Raw genomic sequence first — 25,048 nt, forward strand, 5'->3', positions numbered from 1 at the left:
GTTAGAATTATACAAAACCTGGCGTTCATTATTTTTTCTGCTGACAGCCCTTGACTGTGATAGCAGGGCTGGATCGCCTATCTCGGTGATGAGTGACGGAGGAATGTCCGAGGGGGGCCCCGCTGACTGGGCTTCCGGGGCAAATGATGGTGGATTCGGAATAACCCCCCTGGCTCCACAGGCAGAGCCTGTGCCGGCTCACCCTGCACAGTCGCAGGACTCCGCAGCCCGCAGGAAGCCCCTCGCCAGCAGAGGCAGGGGGGTCAGGGCAGAGGCAGGGTGCACAGCCTGCCTTGCCATTCGGCTGGACGGCGGCCGCAGCTTATCCGCAGATCAGCAGCTTAGCCAACTGGACGCCCAGAGAGGCTCCTAGTTCGGTTCCGTTTGTACCTGGATCTAACTTAGCGGGCGTATCGCCGGGCGTGCCTGCCCCGGGACTGCCTGGTTATGGTCCGCTGCCCTCCCTGGCGCTGTACTGTTCTGCGCAGTCGCAGAACCGAGCCATGGACCTTTTAATGCAGCATCTGCCTTTTCTGACAGAGTTACCGAATCTATCCCGAAGGATGGAGGACCTGCTCAGCCTGTTAGAGCGGAGGATGCCCAAGCCCGCGCCACCCGCGCCGCCCGCGCCCCCCCTGCCAGCTGCGGGAGCCGTGGCTCTGAGCCAAGAAATGGCGCGGCCGGCGGCGAAACCAGAAACAGCGCTGCTGCAGGGAAACCCGGAAGCGGCAGCAGCTGCGGAGCGGCGGGCAGAGGTGGCGGCGCTGGGCGCGTCCGCAGAGAACGGACCGGCGGCGGCGCCAGGCGCGTCCGCGGAGCGCCGGCCAGAGATGGCGGCGCCGAGCGTGCCCGGGGAGCGCGAAACAGCAGTGGAAGAGGTGACTGCGCCGAACGTGGCTGCTGTGCGAGAGACGAGCGCGGCGCCGGCCGCGGTGCCGGCCGCGGTGCCGAGCGCAGCCATAGCCCTAGAGACGGTGGCTGCAGCTTCAGTACCGACTCGGTCGGAACTGGCCGAGACGGCCTCCTGTAAAGAGACTGCTGTAAAAACTGCCGCACAGCCAGCTGCAGTCTGTGCTGTCTGTTCTGGCTCTGGCGAACTTAGCCAAAGTGCCCCTCCTCCCCATACGTTTCTGTTCACTCCCAGCACCCCAAAGTTGCCTTTGCCTGATGATTCCTCGTCAGGCAGTGAGGCAGATGAGGTTCTGGCCCCAGGTCGTCAGGCGGCTGTGGCCACGCGGCGAAGGAAAAGGCTGCGCCGGTCTCGCCCCTGGACTTTTCAGGACTGCACGGTAACTGTACGTCCGATGCATTATAATCGCTTCTTAGAGTCTATTAAGATGCGAGCATTGGGGGAGGGTGACTGGAGGTTATTAGAAATCCTTGGAATGCCAAATAGGTTTGAGGATTCTGGGCGTAACTGGGAAGCTGTTACACTCCATCCGCAGGCTGTGCCCGAAGTTCAGGATGGTAGTGGTTCCCTGAAAGAGATCCGAGCTTTCCCAGTGTATAAGGCTCTCCCGGATTCAGGGAGCATGACAAGCATGAGGTAATTGCTTGGAAAGTTGCCCAGGACCTGCAATCCAAGGTGGCACAATATGGGCTAGGTTCTGCTGAGGTTATGCAGATAATAAGGGTGATAAATACAGATTTACTTTCTCCGTTTGGTATCAGACACTTAGGTCAAATTCTATTTCAACCTGTACAATTTACAGTTTTTGAGAAAACCTGGAGAAAGCTGGCTGACAAGGCTGCATTAGGAAATATACAGCTCCCTGCTGCTGATCCTAGACAGACAGCAGGAGTGGATGCTTTGATGGGGACTGGTCCCTTCTCTGATCCCAGTCTACAGGGTAACTTGTCCTCTAGCGTCCTGCAGCAAGCACAACAGGTCGGCATGGCTGCCCTGTTGAGAACCATAGAGTTGTCTGCGCCCAGAAAGCGATATACTGAAATAGTTCAAGGGACATCAGAGTCATTCCTCTCTTTTGTAGAGAAAGTTGCTGCTTCTCTCGAGAAGCAGGTTGAAGATGACGGGTTAAGACAGTTGTTGTTAAGGCAGTTAGTGAGAGATAACGCAAACGAGGAGTGCAGAAAAATCACAGATGCCTTACCAGAGGATCCTGAGGTAACAGACATGGTCAAAGCCTGCGCTAAGGTGGGATCTGGGAACCAGAGAAGGTCTGCTTTGGCTGCAGCCTGTTCGCGCATCTTCTGGTCGTGAACCAAAGCAACCAAAACAGGTGAAGAAACGGAAGCGGCCTAAGCCGAGCCAAAAAGAGAACACACCGATCCCCCAGTGCAAGAGGTGTGGCAGGCCAGGGCATTGCACGGGCTACTGTAGATCCCAGACTCATGCCGATGGTTGGCTGTTGCTGGGAAACTTCCGCCGGGGTGCAAGGAGGGGGAATTGCTCTCCGATGCAGTCACTCCCCCAGAGAGGGGCACAGCTACAGGCACAGGCCTACCCAGCCACCCTAGAGACGGCACCCAGGGATCAGACAGCACCCACGGATCAGACGGTTTTGACGTCCACACTGCAGCCGCAGTCGTCTTAGACTCTAGCGGTATTTATAAGGTTCCCTTGGACGCATATGGACCCTTAGCCCAGGGATCCAGTGCGATGCTGGTGGGAAAACCTGACGTTGCCCATCAAGGAATCTTAGTACGCTCAGGAGTTACAGACGCTGACTTTAAAGGTCGGATTTGCGCTATGGTCTCCACGCAAAAACCCCCTGTAACTATTCCTGAAAAGACCTGCCTTGCTAAATTAGTGCCTTTTAAGTCTTGTGTCCCCAGGATAGAACAAACTCACGAAGATAATGGCAGTGGATCTACGGGACTTCCGCAGGCCTTCTGGACTGCAGACATCTCTGACCAAAGGCCACAGATGACCTGTACCCTGGCCCTGCCGAACGCCCGTCCACCCCGGACTCAGCTTCGAGGTTTGATTGATACGGGTGCTGATGTAACTATCATCTCCTTCTCTGCGTGGCCTCCCTCATGGCCTTTAGCCCCAGTGGGATCGGCCATCGCAGGGTTAGGAGGAACCACACAGAGCTATTTAAGCGAACGGCCTGTGGTGGTGAAGGACTCAGAGGGGCACACAGCTACAATTAGGCCTTATGTTGCTACCACTTCCCATAACCTTTGGGGATGGGATGTGTTGGCAGCTTGGGGTGTACGGATTGGGACAAATTTTTAGCAGGGGTCACTGTGCGTAAGGGCGCACAGTATCCTACACTGCCTTTGCAGTGGTTCATTAACACACCAATCCGAGTCAGACTCTGCTCAGTTAGTTGAATTAAGGGCTGTTACCATGGCTTTTCAGCGATTCTCACAGGAACCTTTGAATTTGGTTACTGAAGCCGACTAGCAAAAGCTTTGTATACAATTAATCACCTTACAGTACCACAAAATTCAAATAATCCTGTTATTCTGAATCATTTTCTCTCATTGCAGTCTGCAGGCGAGACACAACTGCCCCGGGCAAAAGTCTGGGTACGGAATTTACTCACTAACCAGTGGGAAGGCCCGCATGAGCTTATCGTTTGGGGTCATGGGTATGCTTGCGTTTCCACAGATACTGGAGTACGGTGGCTACCTTCAAAATGCGTTCGCCCTGCCCTACGGCACCAGAGGCAGAACAGGCAACCTCCAAATGATGACCAGAACGCCAACCATCCAAATGGCCACCAGAATGTAGATCATCAGCCTAATGACTCTTCTGATGATGACCAGGATGTCAACCATCAGGCAGATGGTCCTTCTACAAGCAGAGACTGGGATGGTCCTTCCACAAGCAGAGACTGAACTTTAAATTTCTTGTCATGGAGTCAGATAGTTAAAGCCTTAAGAACATATTTAGAATTATTAACTGATGTGGATTTCTCTTTAGGATTAATAGTAGGGTTGTTATCTTATAAAACAAAAAGGGGGAATTGTAGGTACAAAAATGCTGTTAGTGAGGAGTTCTTGTTATTTTTCTAAGTCCGTGAGAGATTTTTCTCTCTCACAGAAGAGGTAGCAGAGTTATGTAAACAATCAAGCCACCTGCAACCTTGGAAAGTCTTGTTTATGGTATAGTAGAAAATATTTTGATCATGGATGTTTTAGGATTTTGGCCAATCACCCCCAAGGGGTGGCTGGTCCTTTGTCCAATTAGACTATGAAGAAAAAAGTCTATAAATGAGTTTGTAAAATAATTAAATAGATCAATCTTGCTGCACAATTCCTGCCTACTGGATCTTCTCCTCCTCCTCCTCCCTATGGCTGCGGGACACGGTGATATACCGTAGGAACCAGGCCTGCGGTAATACAAGACACCTGAAATTCTTTTTCCTATGCAACAGGTGACCTTTGTGAAGGACTTCTGTGCCTTTTCTGTCATGTTCCACCAGAACAGAGAGGCATTTTTACAAAGCTTGGCCAAGCTGGGAATTCTTCCTGCTCTTGAAATTCTACTGGTAAGTGAAAACTTCCAGCTGCTTTTCCTCAAAGCAGGAAAGGCCAGAGCCACTGGAGCCCTTGCTGGACCTGCTGAGCCCTTGTGCGTCCCTTGGCTCGCACACCCTGGCTCTGCTGATGATTTCCCAAAATATGGATAAGGATCTAGCATCAATATCCAAATAAGACAGACAAAGTCTCTCTAACAGCTTAGAGTTAGAAAGTGTATGTTTATTTCCAGCGCCGGGCAGCTGCACGGGACAGTTCCCTAATACACAGTGCAAGGATACAAGCAAACACATGCTCATTTATCTACAAAAATTGTGAATATCTAAAATATAAATGCATATTTATAACATTTACACTTCCCATTCTCCGCTTCATGTGGAAATGAACTTAAATGTCATTAAGCATGTGTAGTGTGTTCTCTGAATTGAGTCGGTGGTCTTTTATTTGGGGAATGGTCCCAGATAAAGTAAAACTCGTCTTCCTCATTTTGACCTTTTCGCCTTTCTGAACTTGAACAATCCTAATCACTTTGGTGACCTCCAAATTTCCTCTTGGGTGACTTTTGGATCGGTTCTCACAGAGGGAGGAAATTGGTACTTGTCCTTATTCCTTTAACCAACATTATCAATGTTTCTGTTTCCCATTCTAAGCACAGCTAAGCAAACACAGAAGTGACAGACAATCAATTATTCAGTAATCAGGTACTCGCATCTTAAAAACTCATTTCAGGCCCAGCTCTTCTTAACTATTAACCTTTAATTAATTCTAGCCAAGCCTAAACTAACTTCTATTTTAACTAAATTCAGCAAAGCTAACTTTCTAACTAAATCTTTAAAGTTTCTCTTAAAATTCTGTGTTTCACTGAGAGTGGAAGTGGATTGGAGCGGCCACAATCCCAAAGCTCCCCCAGCTCTGGGAAGCGCCTCCCTGGCTTGTCCTGGTTCTTGTGGCGCTGCACCAGGGCCAGGTCTGTGCTCAGTGCAGTCCTTGGGACAAGGCAGGGTCCAGATGGAAGGAGACTCGCTGCCACGGGGCAGCTGCATTGGCGTTGTTTTCCTGGGGCTGTTGTGGCTCTGCTTGGAGCAGGGCCAGAGAAGTCTTTTTGGCTCCTCTGGAGCTATTGGCTGGTTCCTCCCCAAAAGATCCTGTCCTCCTGGTGGCAGCTGATTCCTCTGTCCTGAGCAGCGGTGGGAAAACAGAATTTTGTCCCTCCTTTGGCTGGGGCAGCAGTTGCCACCTGACCATTGCAATCCAGCATCAGTGCTGCTGTTCCTCACAAACACCAGATTCCAGGGGCTTTCTCTGCTGCAGGAACAACCTGGGAACTGAGCCAGGCACAGCACTGCCAGCAAAACATTTGTGCTGCCCCACTCAGCTCGGCAGCTTTAGGGGAAGGTTGGTTGAGCCACTCGTGTCCCCGTGTGGGACAAACACCAGCATTCCCAGGAAGTTCGAGATCAGCTTTTGAGTCGCAAGCCTGAGAACATGAAGGCAGAATGAGGCACTTGCCAAGTTTTAAAACAACATGCAGGCCAAGGAAGGCCCTTCACAGACTTGACCTTAGCAAACTTAAGCTTAGCCACTCTGGGAGTGTGTCTTGTTTTGTTCAGTCCGGGTCTCCCCTTTGGGTTTCGTGTTACTGTACCATCCCAGTTTATACCCTCCTGGTTTCGTGTTCATAACCCTGCTTTCTCTATTTGTCTCCTCCCAGACCCCTGCCAATCCCTCCGGCACCCCTCCCAAGCTTCTAGAAAGTTCTGGCAGGGGCGTCGAGTGATTGGTCTTGGGGGGAGGATCCCTCCCTTCCTTTCCCGAGATAGGTTCCCTTGTGTGTCCCTCATCCCGCAGACCCGTCCTTCTCCTTCCCTGATTTGATGCCGTTGTCATCCCTCCCCTGTCGCCACCCCCCCATAAAACCCCTGGCAGGCGCGCTCAGGGTTGCTCATTGCTGGACACCCCCGGGGGGCGAGGTCCCCTGTTCGGAGACACAATAAACCTTCCGGATTTCATCCACAATTGAGCCTGCCTCCTTCTTCCACCACCTGCCTCTATTGCCGTGGTCCTGTGGAAGGACCCACGAGCCAGACCTCTGGTCTCCCGGATTCCGGAGGCTGGTCCCCGCAGCCTGCTGCGGACCAGAAGAGGACCGCGGGCCGAAGCAACAGACCACCTCCGGCAAAGAACAGCCAGAAGTGGCCTCAACAGCAGACCAAGAACACCTGCTTCCTCTGAGACCAGCCCGGGCATTGGACCAAAGATTGTCCACTCAAGAGACAGTTTTATCAATTTAAAAGAGAACAAGGGTCGGGGGAGCTTGAGGGCCGGGAAAAAAAACTGAATGAGGAGCGCGCGCCCGCCCCACATGAAGACAAAAAAGGGACGGGATGCGAGGGGGAGGAGGGACAGGGGAGGGCAGATAGCGATGACACAAAATTACCAGACGTGAGTTTTCAGCCTGACTTCACTTCTCCTGCTGATGGTTCTTTCAGGTTGCAGCTGTCGACACCGCTCTTCCTGAAAACCAACGAGTGGCACGCCGCACCAGTAAGTGTTGGTGGTGAGCTGGGGACGTGGGACCCAAGCCCTAGCAGGTATGTCATTGTTGGAGATGTTAAATGCACACCACCAGAGATCGAAGTCGCTCCGGGACTCATGACATCCAGTCCCGAAGGACCCGTTCTCTGGCTGCGCTGTGTCCGTCCACCTCTGTTTCTGCCTAGAGGGCAGATGGTCACCCAGGCTATCCCTGCAGAAGGGCCACACCCGACGGTGTGTGCCTCACATGTAATAGGAACAGGGAAACCGCGGGTAGACTGTAAGATCAACAGAGGGGAAGAAGTCCTACACGTTAAGGGGCTTCTGGACACAGGGGCAGATGTGACGATCATTCCCACATGGGAATGGCCGGCACATTGGGAATTGCAAAACGTGACCGGACACGTGCAGGGTGTTGGGGGCATCCAGTTAGTGAAACAGTCCAAAAGCGTCGTGCAAATTAAGGGGCCGAGCGGACAATTGGCGAACATACGTCCGTTCGTACTGGATTACAAGGAACCCCTCTTGGGGAGAGACCTCATGCAACACTGGGGAGTCACCATTGACATACCTGACCCCCTGATAAATTTTTGCGTGGCGGCCACTGAAGAGTGCCCTACCAAAAAACTGAATTGGAAAACGGACCGGCCAGTGTGGGTAGAGCAGGGGCCGCTCTGTAATGAGAAATTAGAGGCGCTCGAGAAGCTCGTGGAAGAGCAGCTTAAGAAGGGGAATATCGTGGAGACCAACAGCCCCTGGAATTCCCCAGTCTTTGTCATCAAAAAACCTAACAAAGACAAATGGCGGCTCCTCCAGGACCTTCGTCAAATTAATGACATGACAGAGGACATGGGCTCTCTCCAACTGGGAATGCCATCCCCAACGATGCTTCCCCAAAATTGGAACCTGGCAGTAATCGATATTAAAGATTGTTTTTTCCAAATTCCTCTGCACCCTGATGATGCCCCGCGTTTCGCCTTCTCGGTTCCGGTTAACAACCGAGAAGCCCCGAGGAAGAGATACCATTGGAAAGTGCTGCCGCAGGGCATGAAGAACAGCCTGACCATCTGCCAATGGTATGTCTCTTCCTTGCTTGCCCCAGTTCGCGCAGCCGCAAAAGAGGCTATCATATTCCACTACATGGATGATGTCCTCGTGTGTGCCCCCGACAATGACATGCTTGCGAATGTGCTTGACCTGACAATCAGTGCATTGGTTGCTGCAGGGTTCGAGCTCCAAGAAGAGAAAATTCAAAGGATGCCACCTTGGAAGTACCTGGGCCTGGAAATTACAAAGCGGACCATTGTGCCGCAAAAATTGGCTATCAATACAAATATTAAGACCTTAGCAGATGTCCACCAACTGTGTGGGTCACTAAATTGGGTAAGGCCATGGCTGGGTCTACCAACGAAGACCTAGCCCCCCTTTTTGATTTACTAAAAGGGGGAGAGGAGCTTAGTTCTCCCCGGACACTTACCCCAGAGGCGCGGACAGCCCTGGAGAGGGTGCAACACCTGATGTCCACCAGGCAAGCAAGCAGGTATAGACCTGACTTGCCATTTAAGTTCATCATCCTGGGTAATCTGCCACACCTGCACGGGGTTGTCTTCCAATGGGAAGACAAAAAGAAGAGTAAGGAAGACTGGGACCAGAGGGACCCTCTCTTGATAATAGAGTGGGTCTTTCTCAGTCATAATAGGTCCAAAAGGATGACACGGCCACAAGAGCTGATGGCTGAACTGATCCGGAAGGCCAGAGTCCGGATCAGGGAGTTATCAGATGTGACTTCGACTGCATTCACGTACCAATCAGGACACAAACGGGCCAAATTACCAAGGCAATGTTGGAGAGCTTGCTTCATGATTGTGAAGCTTTGCAGTTCGCTCTGGAGGGCTACACAGGCCAAATTTCCTTACACAGGCCAGCCCACAAAATTTTTAATTCGGAAATCAAATTGAATTAAATACAAAGAGCATTCGGAGCAAGGAACCTTTAAAGGCCTTGACTGTTTTCACTGACGTGTCTGGGGCGTCCTATAAGTCAGTCATGACTTGAAAAGACCCCCAAACTCAGCGGTGGGAGGCTGATACTAAGGAGGTGGAAGGATCACCTCAAGTTGCTGAGTTAGACGCAGTTGTCAGGGCTTTTGAAAGATTCCCCGAACCCTTTAATTTGATAACTGACTCTGCATATGTAGCAGGGGTAGTCTCCAGAGCTGAACATGCCATATTGCAAGAGGTCTCCAACACAGCCTTGTATGAATTGCTCTCAAAATTGGTTAGCCTAGTCTCCCACCGAGAGCAACCATTTTACGTGATGCACGTCAGGTCACACATGGACCTGCCCGGATTCATCGCGGAAGGCAACAGGAAGGCAGATGCCTTCACTGCGCCAGCTGTGATGGCCCCGATTCCAAATGTATTTGAGAAGGCCAAAATCAGCCATCAGTTGTTCCATCAGAATGCGCCTGCCCTAGTTTGGCAGTTCAATTTGAAGCACGACCAGGCCAGAGCGATCGTGGCAGCGTGTCCTGAATGTCACCAATTAGCTCTTCCCGCCATTGGCACCGGCGCAAACCCCCGTGGCCTTAATAGTTGTGAGGTGGGGCAGATAGACGTGACACATGTCACTTCTTTCGGCAGAATGAAGTATGTACATGTGTCAATAGATACCTTCTCTGGAGCCGTCTTTGCCTCTGCCCACACAGGGGAAAGGGCTAGCGACGTCCAAAAACATCTAGTGCAGGCGTTTGCTACCCTGGGCATCCCCAAGATTATTAAAACCGATAACGGCCCAGCCTACACCTCCAAGGAGTTCAGGAGCTTCCTACAGCAATGGGGAATAGAGCACAAGACAGGCATCCCCTATTCCCCGACAGGTCAAGCGATAGTCGAGAGGGCTCACCAAAATATCAAGAGGATGCTACAAAGGCAAAGGTCCTCAAAGAAATTAGAATCCCCAGCTGTCAGGCTCTCAAGGGCACTGTTCACGCTAAACTTCCTCAGCTGTGCCTTTGAGAACCTGAATCCACCGATCGTGCGGCACTTCGGGCGGTCTCAGCAGCTGCAAATGAAAGAAAGGCCTCTGGTGTTGGTTAATGACCCGGAGACTCGGGAAATACAGGGCCCTCATGAACTAGTTACATGGGGGAAGGGATATGCATGCATATCCACCCCCAAGGGCCCCAGGTGGATCCCATCAAAATGGGTGAAACCGTGTATTTCCCAGCCCACTGGAGGAAGGAGTCAAGCACCTCCTAAAACCGGGGTGGGTTAACCCTATGCCCCTCTGGACCCCAACTCTGCCCCAGTAGTTATTCCCAATTTTGATATTCTTCCTTTTGAGTTTCTTTCTAGTTTAGAGACTACAGAAATGGATCCTGCACCGTCCATCCAAGCCATCGCCAGAAGCCTGCAGCTTGTCATCATCCTGCAGCTGCTCCCATGGCCTGCGTTGCCGTGGATAGTTCCCCAACGGGCAGCAAACGTGTGGTCAGTCCTGGCGCAAACCATGGGCCAAGACCACATATGTTTACATCAAGGGCGGAGAACATCCACAGACAAGATGCAGGCCATGGTGATGCAAATTCGGAAAGAAACTGGTGACTGGCTCGGCGACATCTTCAGCAAATGGGGACTATCCGGATGGGCAGGATCTATTTTCTGATCTGGACTGATTTTTCTTTTTGTTTTGTTGGTTGCCCTAATTTTGTTTGGACTCCTCAAGAGAATGTTAGTAAAGTTAATTACAAGCTCCCCCTCCCCTATGGATATTGACCGAGCCGAGGTACTCCCAGATGCAGAGACCCTGCAAGAACTGGAGCTCGAACCTACGGCTCCTGAGTTGCAAGAGTTTGAGGTCTTTTATCCGGACTCTGGATATTACCCCCAGCCGAACTTTAAACCATCTTAAAAAACAAAAAAGGGGGAGATGTGGGAGCGTGTCTTGTTTTGTTCAGTCCGGGTCTCCCCTTTGGGTTTCGTGTTACTGTACCATCCCAGTTTATACCCTCCTGGTTTCGTGTTCATAACCCTGCTTTCTCTATTTGTCTCCTCCCAGACCCCTGCCAATCCCTCCGGCACCCCTCCCAAGCTTCTAGAAAGTTCTGGCAGGGGCGTCGAGTGATTGGTCTTGGGGGGAGGATCCCTCCCTTCCTTTCCCGAGATAGGTTCCCTTGTGTGTCCCTCATCCCGCAGACCCGTCCTTCTCCTTCCCTGATTTGATGCCGTTGTCATCCCTCCCCTGTCGCCACCCCCCCATAAAACCCCTGGCAGGCGCGCTCAGGGTTGCTCATTGCTGGACACCCCCGGGGGGCGAGGTCCCCTGTTCGGAGACACAATAAACCTTCCAGATTTCATCCACAATTGAGCCTGCCTCCTTCTTCCACCACCTGCCTCTATTGCCGTGGTCCTGTGAAAGGACCCACGAGCCAGACCTCTGGTCTCCCGGATTCCGGAGGCTGGTCCCCGCAGCCTGCTGCGTCCAGAGCTGACCGGGCAAAGTGAGAACTGCTCCAAAAAGGACGCAGAGGCAAGCCACCTTTAACTGACCCACACAACAAGGCAGGGACTGGCGCTGTTTAGTCTGCCTTCCAATCTATTTCAACGAGAAGAAGAAGTGAGCAGAGGAAAGAGACAGAGACTGATGTGTGCAATTGGTCCTTTGGTACAAAATGAATCAGCTGTGGATAACAGGTACAGAAGATCAGTGTCTCAGCTGTTCCAGCCAGGAAGTGGCACGATGGGAACGGTTCCTGCCTACGTGAGGACTCGCAGATTCACAGAGAGCCTTGTGTCCCTTCTAAAGGAGGCAAAGGGTGGGCAAAAGAGGTTGCTGGCTTATTGTAGTTTCTCTGGAACCATATGACTGTGTTTCTCAGAGAAACTTGGGAATGAAACCTTCCCAAAACCTTTCCCTCCCTTTTCTTTGCAGCTTTACCTGATAGGAAACAGCAAACCTGATTTACCCTACCAAATTAAACTCTTTTGTCTTAGGGAATGGATGATCTACAAGTGGCATCTGCTGCCACAGAGATCTTGTCTTGTTTTGTCGACTTCTGTCCATTCCTGGTCCACGAATTTCTCATGCAAGAGGCCCAGCAGAGGGACCACGTAAGTAAGAGTGGTTTGTGGGTGCCTGGATAGACCAGGCTTAGGGCAAACGGGAAACAGACCAGCCAAACACAATCTCCATGTTTCCAGTTCCTTTTCATTTTTATTGGAAGAAACCAACCAGACTGATAGAAACCAGGAAACCCATTGCACTCTGATTATTGGGGGCTTACTTTGTCTGGGTTTTGCAGGGTACCGACCTCATCCGTGTGCTCATGAAGCAGCTGTTCCACCATCCTGCTGCTGCAGTAGGAGGAGCTGATCAGGTCGTGGAGCTGTTGCAGACTCTGCTCGATCCCGGGAATCTGCTGGCCACAGCTGATGTAAGGGAATGCAAAGGGCTGAAGACACGGGGCTGTCTCAGCCAAGGGAAACCCTGATCTTCTTGAGGGCTCTTCTTGTGGGCACAGCATGCAAACAGCTTGGGCTTGGGCTCAGCGCTTGGCTGTGGTGTGTGCTCTGAGCCTGAACGGCAAGAAGCTCCAAAGCAGCTGAAGTTGCCAGAGCCTTTGGCTGAGGCCAGGCCTGTGTGTGGGGCACTGTGCCCGCAGTCATTCCCCCAAGCAGCGCTTCAGGGACACAGCAGTGCCTGGCCAGAGCTCCCGCTGCCTGGGGGAGACATCCGGCAGCAGCAGAGTCCAGGAGAGGCCCTGGCACCCCCAGTGCCCGGCTTCATAGCCTGCGATGGACAGGAGTAGCTGGGAAAAGGATGGCAGCTTGTCCTGATGCAATGGCTGCATTGGAGAGGACTCGAAGGACACTTTGTCAAGCCTGGCGAGTCACGGATGGATTGCCAGGATAGACTGGCATCCCTGGTGGGGATTCTCTTGGGGAGAGCAAGGTGGGCTGGATGTCTCTCAGATTCCCCCCAAAGAAAGAAATGGCTCTTTGTGCAGGGAACACCTGAATGCTTCAGGCCCCACCAGAAAGATACAGGCAGAGCTGTCGGGGCCACAGGAATTCTCTGCAGGCTCTTTCTGCTGGTACTGCGCTCTCTGATTGGGAAGGTCTCTGCCGAGGCCAGGATTTAATGAAGCCATTTCCTCCCTTAGGTATCCAAAATAATTGGATTTTTCAACTCTTTCTACACCCGCTGCCTTCCTGTTCTGACTGCGCCGCTTCTGGCCAACGCAGCCAAAGGTACCTGGGAAATAGGGAATGAGGATTTTTCCTTGTTTCCCCCCTTGGAGGCCTGCAGTGCCTGGAAGGGACTGACAGGGGTGCTGCCAGCGATCAGCCTGCCAGGCCAGCTGGGAACGTGCTTGAGGAAAACTGCTGCTCCCCAGGGACAGGGGTGCTGCAGGCAGCACTTTTCAGCCCCTTCTTGCCCCTCCGAGTGCTGACATGGCTTCAGGCTGTGCTTTGTTCTGTGTTTTGTTCTCCCCCAAAGTTCCCCCTCCTAAAGCAACCCAGGAAAGCCAAAGTCCACTGAAACCATGTCAGGAACTGCACTGGCACCTGAACTGGGTGGGCAGCACAGGACATCTCTTGCTTTTTATTTTTCTTTTTTGCTCATTGAAGGCATTACTTTTTCCTGTAGATGATTATCAAACAGCACAACTCCTGGCCTTGATTTTGGAGCTGCTGACTTTTTGTGTGACGTGGCACAAGGAGCACATGAGGGCTTACATCTTCCACTGGGATTTGCTAAGACGAGTCCTCCTCTTGATCAATTCCAAACACACCTTTCTGGCCTTGCGTGAGTAGCCTTTGGCATTTCCTCCTGCCAGGCTGCATGTGTCCCGGGTGGGAGGTGTTCCAGGGGACCCTTGAACTCGGGATTCGTGGGAAGGGATGGGAATGAATTGCTGCACTGCAGCCCTGGCCGGTGGCTCTGAAACCCTTGCATTTCTCTCTTCTCCAGGGGCTCTGCACTTCCTGAGGAAGATCATTGGCCTGAAGGATGAGCTGTATTCCCATTACATCATCCAGGGAAAGCTCTTGGCACCCCTTGTGCAGGCTCTGCTGCAGAGTGGAGCTACGTCCAACCTGCTCCACTGGGCTGTGCTGGAGCTGTTTGAATTCCTCCGACTGGTGAGTTCAGCAGCAGCTTCAGCTCAGACACGGCTGTGGCCTCTCAGCTCAACAGGCCCAGTGCAGCCTCCCGCTTCCATGCAAGTGTCACCAACAGCCTGGGGACACTGCTGACCCTGGTGCCCCGTGCCATGGGAAGATGAATCGTTCTTTCCCCATTTCAGCTCTTGGCTTCAGGATCAATCTCAATTGCTTCCCAACTGCTCTGGACAAAAAGGGCTTTGGCTCTGGCCAAGGAAGGCATTCCTTGGAAGCTTTCTGAACTTTGGCCTGTGACCACTGGAGACTGAGAGCGTGTTTTGTTCCTCCTTTTGCAGGAAGATTGTAAGTCCCTGGTTGCCCATGTCATCGAGAGCTTCTATCCTGCACTGCAGTCCATCAGCTACGTGCAGACATTCCAGGGACTGAAGAGGAAATACGAGAGAGACAAGCACCGACAAAAGCAGAGCGTGCACAGGTAGGCCCCGGTCTCTGTGCTGGGAGCCTGGCAGGGACTGCCCTAGGGCAGGGCTGCTCCTTGGTTTTCTCTTTGCCAGAGGGCAGCAGGAGCAGGTGGCTGGCACTGGCCTTGGCTTTCCTTCTGGAGGAAAACTTGCAGCATGAGAGGAAAGCCCCCTCTGCCTTTCCTTGTGGCCCCCTGCAGTGGAGCTGCTCTTGCTCAGGGCATTCCTTGCTCCTCTGAGAAAGCCCTGAGCTTCCCCAGAGCAGAATCTTGCTGTGTCCCTGCCAGGGAGGATTCAGCCTGCCTGGGCCTCAGCCGGGGGCTGCTGAGTCTTACGGGCAGGGCACAAGTGCCCGTGGAGCTGGACTGCCTTCCCAAATGGGCCACGCTCCCTCCAAAGCTCTGCGAGCCGTTGCCGGTCCTGGCTGAGTCGGGAGCAGCAGCAAAGCCAGGATCACTTGTCCTGTCTCTCCGCAGGGTCCCATCCCTCTCAGGCAGAGGTGCAAGAGCCTCAGGGCAGGAAGGCAAATTGAACATCGAGGCAGACCAAGGGGGCGCAGCTCAGACAGCACCAACGAGCTCCAAGGGCTCCTCTTCCAACAAGGCGACCCCACGCCCGCAGCTGACGGCCCCCAAGGTGGGAGAACTGGGCTGAGCTGCTGCCCAGGCCTGACCCAGGGCAACGGGGGCTTGCAGCGGGGCTTAGTTAGGGCTCAATTCACCCAAGCCCTGCCCAGGGACACCCTGACTGCTGGGGGGTAGCCTGAAGGAAGGATGGGCTGGCCCAGGTGTCTGCTGCTGACCTGGGGGCACAGTCTGATCTCGCTGCTTCTGCATCCCTCAACTGGGGCCACTCCTGGGCTCTTGCCCTGCCCACTGGCTGCTCAGGCTGGGGCATGGACAGAGGAGATGGCATTTGGGTGAATACTCAGAAATTGTACCTTTCTGGGTATTCTTTCAAGGTGAGAATTTCCTTTTCTCCTTTTTCTTTTTGGCAGAGACGTCAGCCAGCGGAGTCTGCCAGTGATCAAGAGGAGGAGATAATCCCAAAGAAAAGGCTGCATCTGGCCTAAGGAAGGAAACCCCTATTTTGAAGGAAGAACTGTTATTTTGGGGTTTCCAGGCTAGGAAGAGTTAGATGTTAATTAGTAGTAGTTTGTATTAGGTTTATCTTCTGTTTGTTAAGATATTTGCTGTTTTATGTAGATAGACAAGTTGGTAGAGTTAGGTCAAGAAGTTTCCTTTCTGTTCAAGTTCCCAATAAAATTGTTTGATCTTGTTCTAAAATAGGTGTTAAGATTAATAGATTAAGGCTGAGCTGTAACATTCAGGAACTGACATTGGACTCTGTAATTGTAGAAGATGAATTACTGATAAATGTTAGTTGGATAAAATGTTCTATGGAACTGGAATGGGTGTGTTTGCCTCTTTTCCTGGGAGTTTGTGGCCAGGGCAGTCAGCCATGGAATGCCATGGGCAAAGGGGGACCTCTCCTGGTCTCGTTTCCAGTCTCTCCAGGCCAAACCAGGAGAGGATTCCAAAAGATTTCTGTGAATCTGCACGTGAATTGCTGGGGACAGCCCCAGCTTGGCATCTAAGGCAATTCCTTTGGGTTCAAATTGTGTTTATAGCAAACTTGGACCTACAGGCTGGGAAATTGCCCCAAATGTCTGTCAAATGATATAATCTGGTCTTCATATGGACATGACAGCTTGACTCCAATATGCTGTATCTTTCACAAAAAACAGGAAAAATGGCACAGATTCCACGATTTTTGGGATGGCTGTTGGTGTGGGTCACAGCCATTTCTCCAGAGATGTGGCTGTGCAGAGCTGCTCGGCATCCAGTAGCTCAGTCCTTGGCAGAGGCAGAAATCTCCCCCAAATACGCCAGGGTAAAGTTCCTGTCAGGACAAGAAAAGGCCTGGTTTCTAATGGCTGATAGGCTCAGCCAGGCAGTTTTCACAGGAGCAGGGCCTGCTCTTGTCAGCTGTGGAGCAAACAGGGTGGGCTCTCTCCAGTTCCCATGGCTCAGGCAGGGAAGGGTCTCCCAAAGCCCAAAGGTGAACCACCAATGTAGCCATGCCCACAGCTCCAGGCCAGGGCTATGGCTCACGTCAGCCTGGCTTCCAGTCCCAAGGAATTCCATTCTGGAAGCAAGAGGGAAAAAGCTCAGAAGCTGCAGGCCTGCTCCAGCATGGAGCCAGCACACCGATCCTCAGGAAGAACCGATCCTGCTGGGAAGAGACAGACTGGGGGATGAAGACATCAAGAGCAGCCCTGAGGGGAAGGACTTGTGGGGGCTGGTGGGTGAGAGGTGGACACGGCCCATCCACATGTGGTGGCACCCAGAAACCACTCTGTGTGTTGGGCTGATCCCCCTGCATGGGCAGCAGGAGAGGGGGGAATTCTGCCCCCCTGCCCTGCTCAGGTGAGACCCCACCTGCAGAGTTGCTTCCCACCCTGGGGCCCAGCACAGGGAGGACAAGGAGCAGCAACTCCAGAGGAGGCCACGAAGATGAGTTAGAGGGTTAAGGAAAGGCTGCAAGTATTGGTATTGTTCAGACTGGAATAGCGAAGGCCCATGGTACCTGAACAGAGCCAACAATGAAGAGAGACTATTTACAAGATCCTGGAGTGACAGGACAAGGGGGAACAGTTTTAAACTGAAAGAGGAGAGATTTAGTTTGGATATTAGGAATAAATTCCTCCCTATGAGGGTGGTGAGGCCCTGGCACAGGGTGCTCACAGAAGCTGTGACTGCGCCATGCCTGGCAGTGTCCAAGGCCAGGTTGGACGGGGCTTGGAGCAACCCGGTCTAGTGGAAGGTGTCCCTGCCCATGGCACAGGGTGGAATGAGATGAGCTTTAAGGTTCCTTCCAATTCAAACCATTCTGGGATTCTACGATTCTATGATATGAAGCATGGGAAGGCGATCACCCACCCCACACTCCATCTCCTGCTCCCAAGGAGTGTGTGCTGAGGGATCCCAGCCTGCAGCAATCCACAGCCAAAGCCTTTATCAGCCAAGGAGAACGATTTGGTATTGATTTACTGTAATTACTTTGTCCTGTTGCTTTTACACCCACCTCAGCAGCCACTGCCCTTACCACCCACTGTCAGGAGCTCCACACTGAACTCTGTCACTTGAAGCCCTTGTCCTTGTTGCTCTTCTCTGAACCATTTTTGTTCCAGTAATTCCAAACTCAAGGTTTGCGATTTTATACTGTTGTGTCAACCATAACCTGGCCTTTCTATGAATATTGAGCAGCCCTTAATGTGGCTCCTAACTCTGTTCATTAGAGTGGGTCATGCTGTTTTGCACACTGGAGATACCTGATACACGGCTCCACAGTTGCTGGGGGTTTCCCCGGAACTTTGCTGAAAACTGCTGGAGTTGTTTTAAGGCTAACGAGCAAATGCCATCTGTTCTGGGGGATTTGTCACTGATCGTTCAGCAGCGTAGCCATCCTGAGACTCCTCCAGTGAACAGTTTGGAGCAAATCCTCCGTTTGGCAGAATAACCTGACGGAGAGGGGCAGCCCCTTCACTGAGAACACTGAACTTCTGTGGTGATGCTCAGCGGGACGGGACGGACGCGCAGCCACGAGGGGGGGCTCGGGGAAGGCGAACGAAGCCAACCCAAACGTCTCATCCCAAACCTTCAGCGCTGCAGCAGGTGCGGCTGGAAGGGAGCAGCCGGGGGGCTGTGCCGGAGGGAGCCCCGCAGGTCTCCACTCGCCGCCTGGGAGACGCCCGGGCTCGGGCTTAACCAGGGGAAGCCAGACATTGAAATACCAAATTTATGCAATCACGCATGTTTGTCCCCCGCCATTTTCCCCAGGGATTCTTTAAATACATCTTTAAATGCCCCGTGAATCAAAGAATCAAAAAATCTTGTAATATTTCTTCTCTAATGTCTGTAACTTTACACAAATCCTGTATTAGTGTGGTGGAAGAGTTGCACAAAGTTCTGAGAAACCTTGCCTTCTGAGCTTTTCAAGGAAGATGAATTTGGTTTCATGAAGGTTTCAGAACTCCGTACTTTTTTTTTTTTTTAAATTATGTTCCTTGTGCCAGGGTTAGAGAGTTTTCACAGACTTACTGATGATTATTGCTTAGTTCTTGCTTGCAAACCTACAGATTCCGGCAGCTCCTCAACAAAATCAGCCACTGTCTGACTGGCAGCTGCTGGACCGAGCCGCTGTGGGAGCTCCGCACCCTCCCTCTGTCCGTCCCGATGGCAGCGGGACATTTGTCCCGAGACTCCAGAGAAGGGAACGGAGCTGGGGAAGGGTCTGGAGCCCCAGGAGTGGCTGAGGGAGCTGGGAAAGGGGCTCAGCCTGGAGCAAAGGAGGCTCAGGGGGGACCTTGTGGCTCTGCACAACTCCGTGACAGGAGGGGCAGCCGCGGGGGGCTCTGCTCCCAGGGGACAAGGGACAGGACAAGAGGAAACGGCACCAAGCCAAGCTGTGCCAGGGGAAAGTTTCGGTTGGCTATTAGTAAGAATTTCTTCCCGGAAAGAGGGCTCAGGCATTGGAAGGGGCTGGCCAGGGAAGTCGTGGAGTCTCCATCCCTGAAGGTGTCCAAGGAACGACTGAACGTGGGACGCAGTGCTCTGGGCTGGGTGACCAGCTAGCAATCGGGCACAAGGTTGGACCCACTGATCCCAGACGTCCCTTCCACCCTCAGCGATTCCGGGATTCTGTGACTCTGGGCAGGGCGGGACCCAGGGAAGCCACAACAATGTCGCCCAACCCCGCCCGCACGCGGGGGCTGCCGGGAGTTGTAGTCCCGGTCGCGCCCAGGTGCGGCGCCGCGCAGGGGCCGCCGGGAGACGCGGCCGCCCCGGGGCAGGTGCGGCGCCGCCCCCGCCCGAACTACATGTCCCGGGGTGCCGCGGGGCGCGCGCGGCGAGGGCGCGGCGGCGGCGGCGGCGGCGGGGGCGTAGCGAAGATGGCGGCGGGGGCGCTGCGCTCCGCTCCGGGCTGAGCGCGGCGCGGCGCGGCCCCGCGCCTCCCTCAGAGCGGCGCGGCGATGTCCGAGCCGGAGCACCTGGGCGGGAAGCGGGCCGAGTCGGCGCGGCTGCGGCGGGCCGAGCAGCTGCGGCGCTGGAAGGGCTCCCTGACCGAGCAGGAGCCGGTGGCGGCGGGGGGCGGCCGCGGCCGGCACCGCGGCGCGGGGGGGTCCCGCGTCCGCTTCGAGGAGGGCGCCGTGTTCCTGGCCGCATGCTCCAGCGGCGACACGGAGGAGGTGAAGAGGCTGCTGGGCCGCGGCGCCCGCATCAACACCACCAACGTGGACGGGTTGACAGCCCTGCACCAGGTACCGGGGCCGGGAGGGCGGCCCGGCTTTGGGTGCTCCCGGTCAGCACCGGGCCGGGGGGCACAGCGGTACCTGCGGCCCCGGCCGGGGGTGTTGGTAAACAGAGGGTTCAGTACGCTTTGATCCGAGCCCCGTCCGGCGCGTTCAGCCTGTGTCAGAGCACAGACCGAGGCGGTTCCAGTGGGGCAGCGCGATGTACCAACTTCTCAAAGGGTTATTAAGTAGGTTAATTAGCAAAATAAAGCGGGGGGCTGGCAGGGCTGCGGGCCTGGCTAGGTGGCCAATTTATTAATTTTTTGAAAACTTGGGATGTGATTGGAGTCTCCTGAAGTGGCAGCAGTGCCGGGAAAATTTCCCGGGAAGAGTGCGGATTTTGCAAGGTCAGGAGTGTCTGGTCAGCTCCTGTGTTGTGTTTTATCAGTTGCCTTGAAACTCCCCAAAGTGCTCCTTGGCAGAGAGCAGAGAGTGCCCACATGGCTGATAAGCAGCGTAGATTCTATTAATACTCATCCAAATGTGAAGATGGTACAAAGTGGTTGCAGGAATTGGCTGCAGAGCGGTGAAGCCTCGACTGTCAAGAAACATGTGCTGTGTTCTAGCCGTAGCTTTTGCTGCTCTTGTATAAATGAGCAGGAATGCGAGGGAACATGCAAAATTGCCACTCTGGAATATTGGGAAACCTTTTGCTGTCCAAGACTGAGAATTTAGCAAGGCGTGTGAAATCAGTGTCCCAGATTGGTGCATCTGGTCAGTGAAATGAATCTGATTTGGATCTAGGCCAGCTTTGGGAAGAAAATTTTCTTAGCTCAAGATAGTGTAGATTAAGCATGTAGTGTAGCAACAGAGTGGGAAAAAGAGCACAGTTTAGGAGTACCATCAGGAAGTAATGTGTTTGTAAAGAATAACGCATTAACAGCACTAATAGCAGGACAGTTCTTGAGTTTATCAGGATTTCCTCTTCGCTGGGCTGATGTTACTGAAGCATTTGGGACATACAAGGCAGTTCAGGAGCTTGCTGGCTCCTGGCTGTCAGGGAACAAGGGGTAGGGAGATTTATTCATTTTGGTTTGGACTTCCAAAAATAAGTTGTGAAGCAAAGAGCATGCAAGCTTACAGACTGTCAGGTTGAATAAGACCTCAGCTGGCAAAGCAGTGACCTTTGTAATGGCTGGGCCTTTCTCTTGCTTATTTGTGGCGTTTGATATAGCAACAGTAAATAAATTGCACTGCATTAGCAACCTCCAGTACAGCACATGTACATTTATTATCAGATAAATCAGCAGTCCTGTAGACACTAGTAAGAACCAGCTACTGAAAAGCTGGTTATTCAAAGCATTTTGACAGCCAGGAAGGCTGAATTTAAGGTGGATGCATGGTAGAGTTGGGATGACTTCATGAGGGCTTTCTAGCCAGGATCAGTTGTTGTGATCCCCTCAGAAGGGTCCGGGGCTCTTGCTGATGTGGGCAATGTGAGGTGTCTGGTGAAGTGTGCTGGACTCCGATGAGAGGCGATGAGCTCAGCAAGGTCACACTCCTGGAGACTGTGGCAAGCCATGTATTGACAGGCAGGCTGCAAATTTAATTCTGTATATGTAAAGGGTACAGAATTGTATCTTATATGCCTCAGGAGCACAGTATCGGGTGACACTGACCAGTAACACCTAGGGCTTGATACTTGGAAGAGCATTGGGATAAGTGAGCAGTGGAGCAGATGCTGGCAGTACCAGCCAGCTGCTTACGTGAAGTGTTTCTTCACAAACTTGACAGGAAGGGAGGGTGACGTTACTGTGATCGGAATAAAAACTTTGTTCCAATGTCCCATGGATGTAATAACATTCTTGCTGAAGGGTGACAAGATGTACTTGCACACCTAAATGGAATAAATGCTGGTTTGTTAAAGGTTTTGCTGTGCATTTGTATCCTGAGTCTGTAAATCTCTATCGGATGAAAATGTTTATTAGCATGGTCAAGGAGGTTGTTACGAGTTCCTTTTACTGAACCTGTCCAAAATAGATTTGTTTTCATGTTGCTTGGAGAATAATGCTGCCTATGGTAAAGTGTCAGCCGAGGCCAGTTAGGTTGGGGGTCCCCAGAGGACTGATTGACAACTGGAATGATGCAGTACATGTGAGGATATTTAAATAACTTCTCTTTGTATTAGAAACACAACATTACATTACAGGGCAGATGGTAGTGACAGTCTGCTCTTTTTTAATACCTGTGCAACCAAATGGCCACTCAGTGAGGAAGGAAATCCTACATATTGAAAAGAGCTAGCTTTGTTGACAGAAAGATCAGGTAAAATACTTTTCTTTGGTTAAAGAATTAAATATGTGGGACTTAAAGCGAGACTTGCTCTGAATGAGCAATCAGGTCTTTCTAGGTAATGGAAGGGTTAACCAAGTCAATTGACTTAATTTGTCAGAGTCGGCAGCTGCTCCCACAGAACCTAAGTCCAATCTTACAAATCGGGTTAGTTTGTTTGAAGCGCAGGGTGGCCCCAAATGTTGTGTGTGCTCACAAAGGTAAAATTACGCTTTCTCTGGTATCTGGGCCACTGTGGCTAAGACCCATTGTGTTCTTGCTGTGTGAGAAGCTGGCTTGGCTATTTATGACCACAAAGCTCTATTTTGAAAATAACCTTTTAAATTACAAGTGGTATTTCTGAGCCTGCAGCTTGTGTCATTGCCCTTTTTGGGAGGCATCAGGTGCAGCACAGACCTGCACCACAGCCAGTGTCTGGAACCTGTAGGGTGGCTTCAGCTGTGCTTTGTCTACCTCAATGCCTGCTGAATGTTGCTTGTTGAGCACCAGTCCCGTATTTTCAATGATTAACTTAGACTATATTCACTGAATTATTTTTGACAATGGTTTTGTGTCTAATGCAGAATGGAAAGGGAGATATTAATTAAATGTGAGTGAACATTTAGAAATCAAGAAAACTGCTACCAGCTGGTGAAATGACTAGTGGTGGCAGTTGAACTTCTCTAGTGTTTGCAGGGGGTGGGAAATGGGTAAGAGCTGCTCCTGTGTCTCATTGGTGACCCATAAAACCAAAGAGTAAACTTGTATGAAAATTGAGTCTTAAGGGAAAAACATTCTGCTGCTTCTAGTTGGGAAAGCATCTCCCAATGTAATAATAGCAATGCTTGTTTGTCTTCAAGGACTGGTTCACAAAGGATGACAGCAAAGATTGTTTATCCTCTATCTGCCCTTTGGTGATTTACTCTCTGTTTCCCTTTGGCCTGTTCCAAGAAGAAGTGAGTTGCTCATGAAATAACTCCTGTGTCATTTACAGTACTCTGCAGTACCTTGGCGCTCGTTGTTCACTTTGTTTTCAGGTGCTGGGTGCCTGTGCTAATTCAGGAGCTGCTTCCTGAATAGTCAGGTACTTTGTGCAGTGACTCTAGGTTAGGTGGAGGCTGTTTGTTATTCCCAATTTGTTTTTCCTCCTTCTGAGCCAGAGCTGTAAAACTGCAGGCAGGTCTGGTTGCTCCTCAGAGCTTTATAAAGCAGCATCCATGTCAAAAGGTTTGGGCAATTTTCAGTTGCTGCACAGCAAATTTGCTCTTTCCTCATACAGGTTATGTGCAGCTGTAACAAAGCAGGAAACAGCAGAATTTTTGGACAGTCCAGAAACCAGACAGAGGTAATAGAGGGCACTCTGCCCCATCACAGAAGTCTGGAGACTGTTGGAAGAGTCATTGAGGGGCTAACACTGGCGCAAAATCTGGGGACTGAGGGGAAGGAAGAGAGGATTCCCCCACCACTGCCATGTTCACCACTAAACCATGTCCCCAGGTGCCACAACTATACACTTTGTGAACACTTTCAGGGATGTGACTCCACCACGTTGCTGGGCAACCTGCCTGTGCCAGGGCCTGACCACCCTTTTGGGAAGAAATGTTCCATAATATTAAACCTAAACCTCCCCTGGCACAGCTTGATGCCGTTTCCTCTTGTCCTGTCCCTGTTCCCTGGCAGCAGAGCCCAATCCCCCCTGGCTGCCCCCTCCTGTCAGGGAGTTGTGCAGAGCCAGAAAGTCCCCCCTGAGCCTCCTTTTCTCCAGGCTGAGCTCCTCCAGCTCCCTCAGCCTCTGCTGGTGCTCCAGACCCTTCCCCAGCTCCATTCCCCTCTCTGGACACAAAATTTTTTAATCACCAAAAGCTAACAGCCAGTCTGTGCCTTGAAAGGTGAGGAGATAACACAACTTACAGTGGCATGAAAACTCTGGAATGAATGTTCAGGTGCCCCATCTTTGGGGCATCACAGCTGTGGTTTAAGGTAGTACAGCTTCTGGTCTTTTAAGTTGGTGATGATAGCATCATAAATCAGGCTGCGTTTTTTAAGATTGGGTGGCTGCATTGCCTAAAAATACATTCATTCCTAGAATAGAAGGTTATGTAGGGAGAGTCATACCTTTCCCACCGCCCTGTGCAGAGTTCCTTTCTGAAGGTGTTCTTCTGCCAGGAAAAATAGAAGTTGCAAACTTCTTGTGCTGCATGTAAGACTGCTCGTCAAAGTGAAATATGGCCCTGTCAAAAATAGGGTTTATCAGTAGGGTGAGTAAAGTGGGGGTTTTGGGTTTCAGTTATAAATGGGAATTCAGTAGCATGTACCATCCCACAGTGCTCTGAATAAAGTGAGAGAGCTTGGAAGATGCCTACAATACACCAGGAATTTATTAGACAAAATAATTAAAATCTAAAGTGCTGTTTTATCAACCTCATGCTTTTATCTTCTTCCTTTTGGCTTACTCAGTCCTTTTTTTGCCTTGATGTTTTGTCCCTGTGGGTTCAATTGTCTGTCCCTTGCATCTCTATTTCCAAGCAATCTCCTGAGTGGGCAGAATTAACTCTAAGACTACACAAACTAACCTTGGGCTGCAGTTAGAGCCTGGGAGAGCTGCTACTTCTGGCAGCAGGGCAAGAAACCTTCCCCTGGTTTGGAGCACTTTCAACTGGTTGGTTTGGCTTCTGGAAACCAAAGACAGCCACATAATTAACTCAATACTGGGTGCTTGGGAGGAAGCTCTGCATTTTAGTAAGTAGATGGGTATTTGGGAGGGGAAATGTGCATCTTCATTGCTTCCTTCCTCAGCCTTTGTTTATTCTACCCAGTGATTCCATGCATCAGGCTCCGCTGCTCTC

The 25,048-nt window shown here is 51.8% G+C and overlaps 2 protein-coding genes across 7 annotated transcripts in view; both read left to right on the forward strand.

The window, feature by feature from the left end:
* Nucleotides 1–563: 563 nt before the first annotated feature.
* On the forward strand, nt 564–15,952 carry LOC125338032 (serine/threonine-protein phosphatase 4 regulatory subunit 3B-like). Its single transcript, XM_048328340.1, has 10 exons — nt 564–1,040; nt 4,350–4,463; nt 11,982–12,098; nt 12,290–12,421; nt 13,151–13,278; nt 13,637–13,797; nt 13,963–14,132; nt 14,450–14,589; nt 15,052–15,211; nt 15,573–15,952. The coding sequence occupies exons 1-10, from the start codon at nt 564–566 to the stop codon at nt 15,645–15,647; spliced, it is 1,674 nt and encodes a 557-aa protein (XP_048184297.1). The 3' UTR covers nt 15,648–15,952.
* Nucleotides 15,953–19,539: 3,587 nt separating this feature from the next.
* PPP1R12B (protein phosphatase 1 regulatory subunit 12B) overlaps nt 19,540–25,048 on the forward strand; it is a 132,725-nt gene continuing 127,216 nt past the window's right edge. For 4 of the 6 annotated variants that reach the window (XM_048327736.1, XM_048327735.1, XM_048327732.1 and 1 more), the window contains exon 1: nt 19,540–19,898. In XM_048327736.1, coding sequence (XP_048183693.1) covers nt 19,611–19,898 — 288 coding nt within the window. In that variant the 5' untranslated portion in view covers nt 19,540–19,610. The remainder of the gene's footprint in view (nt 19,899–25,048) is intronic. The other 2 variants (XM_048327734.1, XM_048327738.1) reach the window with 1 other exon arrangement.

The sequence above is a fragment of the Corvus hawaiiensis genome, chromosome 24 (genome assembly GCF_020740725.1).
Source record: "Corvus hawaiiensis isolate bCorHaw1 chromosome 24, bCorHaw1.pri.cur, whole genome shotgun sequence".
NCBI lineage: Eukaryota > Metazoa > Chordata > Aves > Passeriformes > Corvidae > Corvus > Corvus hawaiiensis.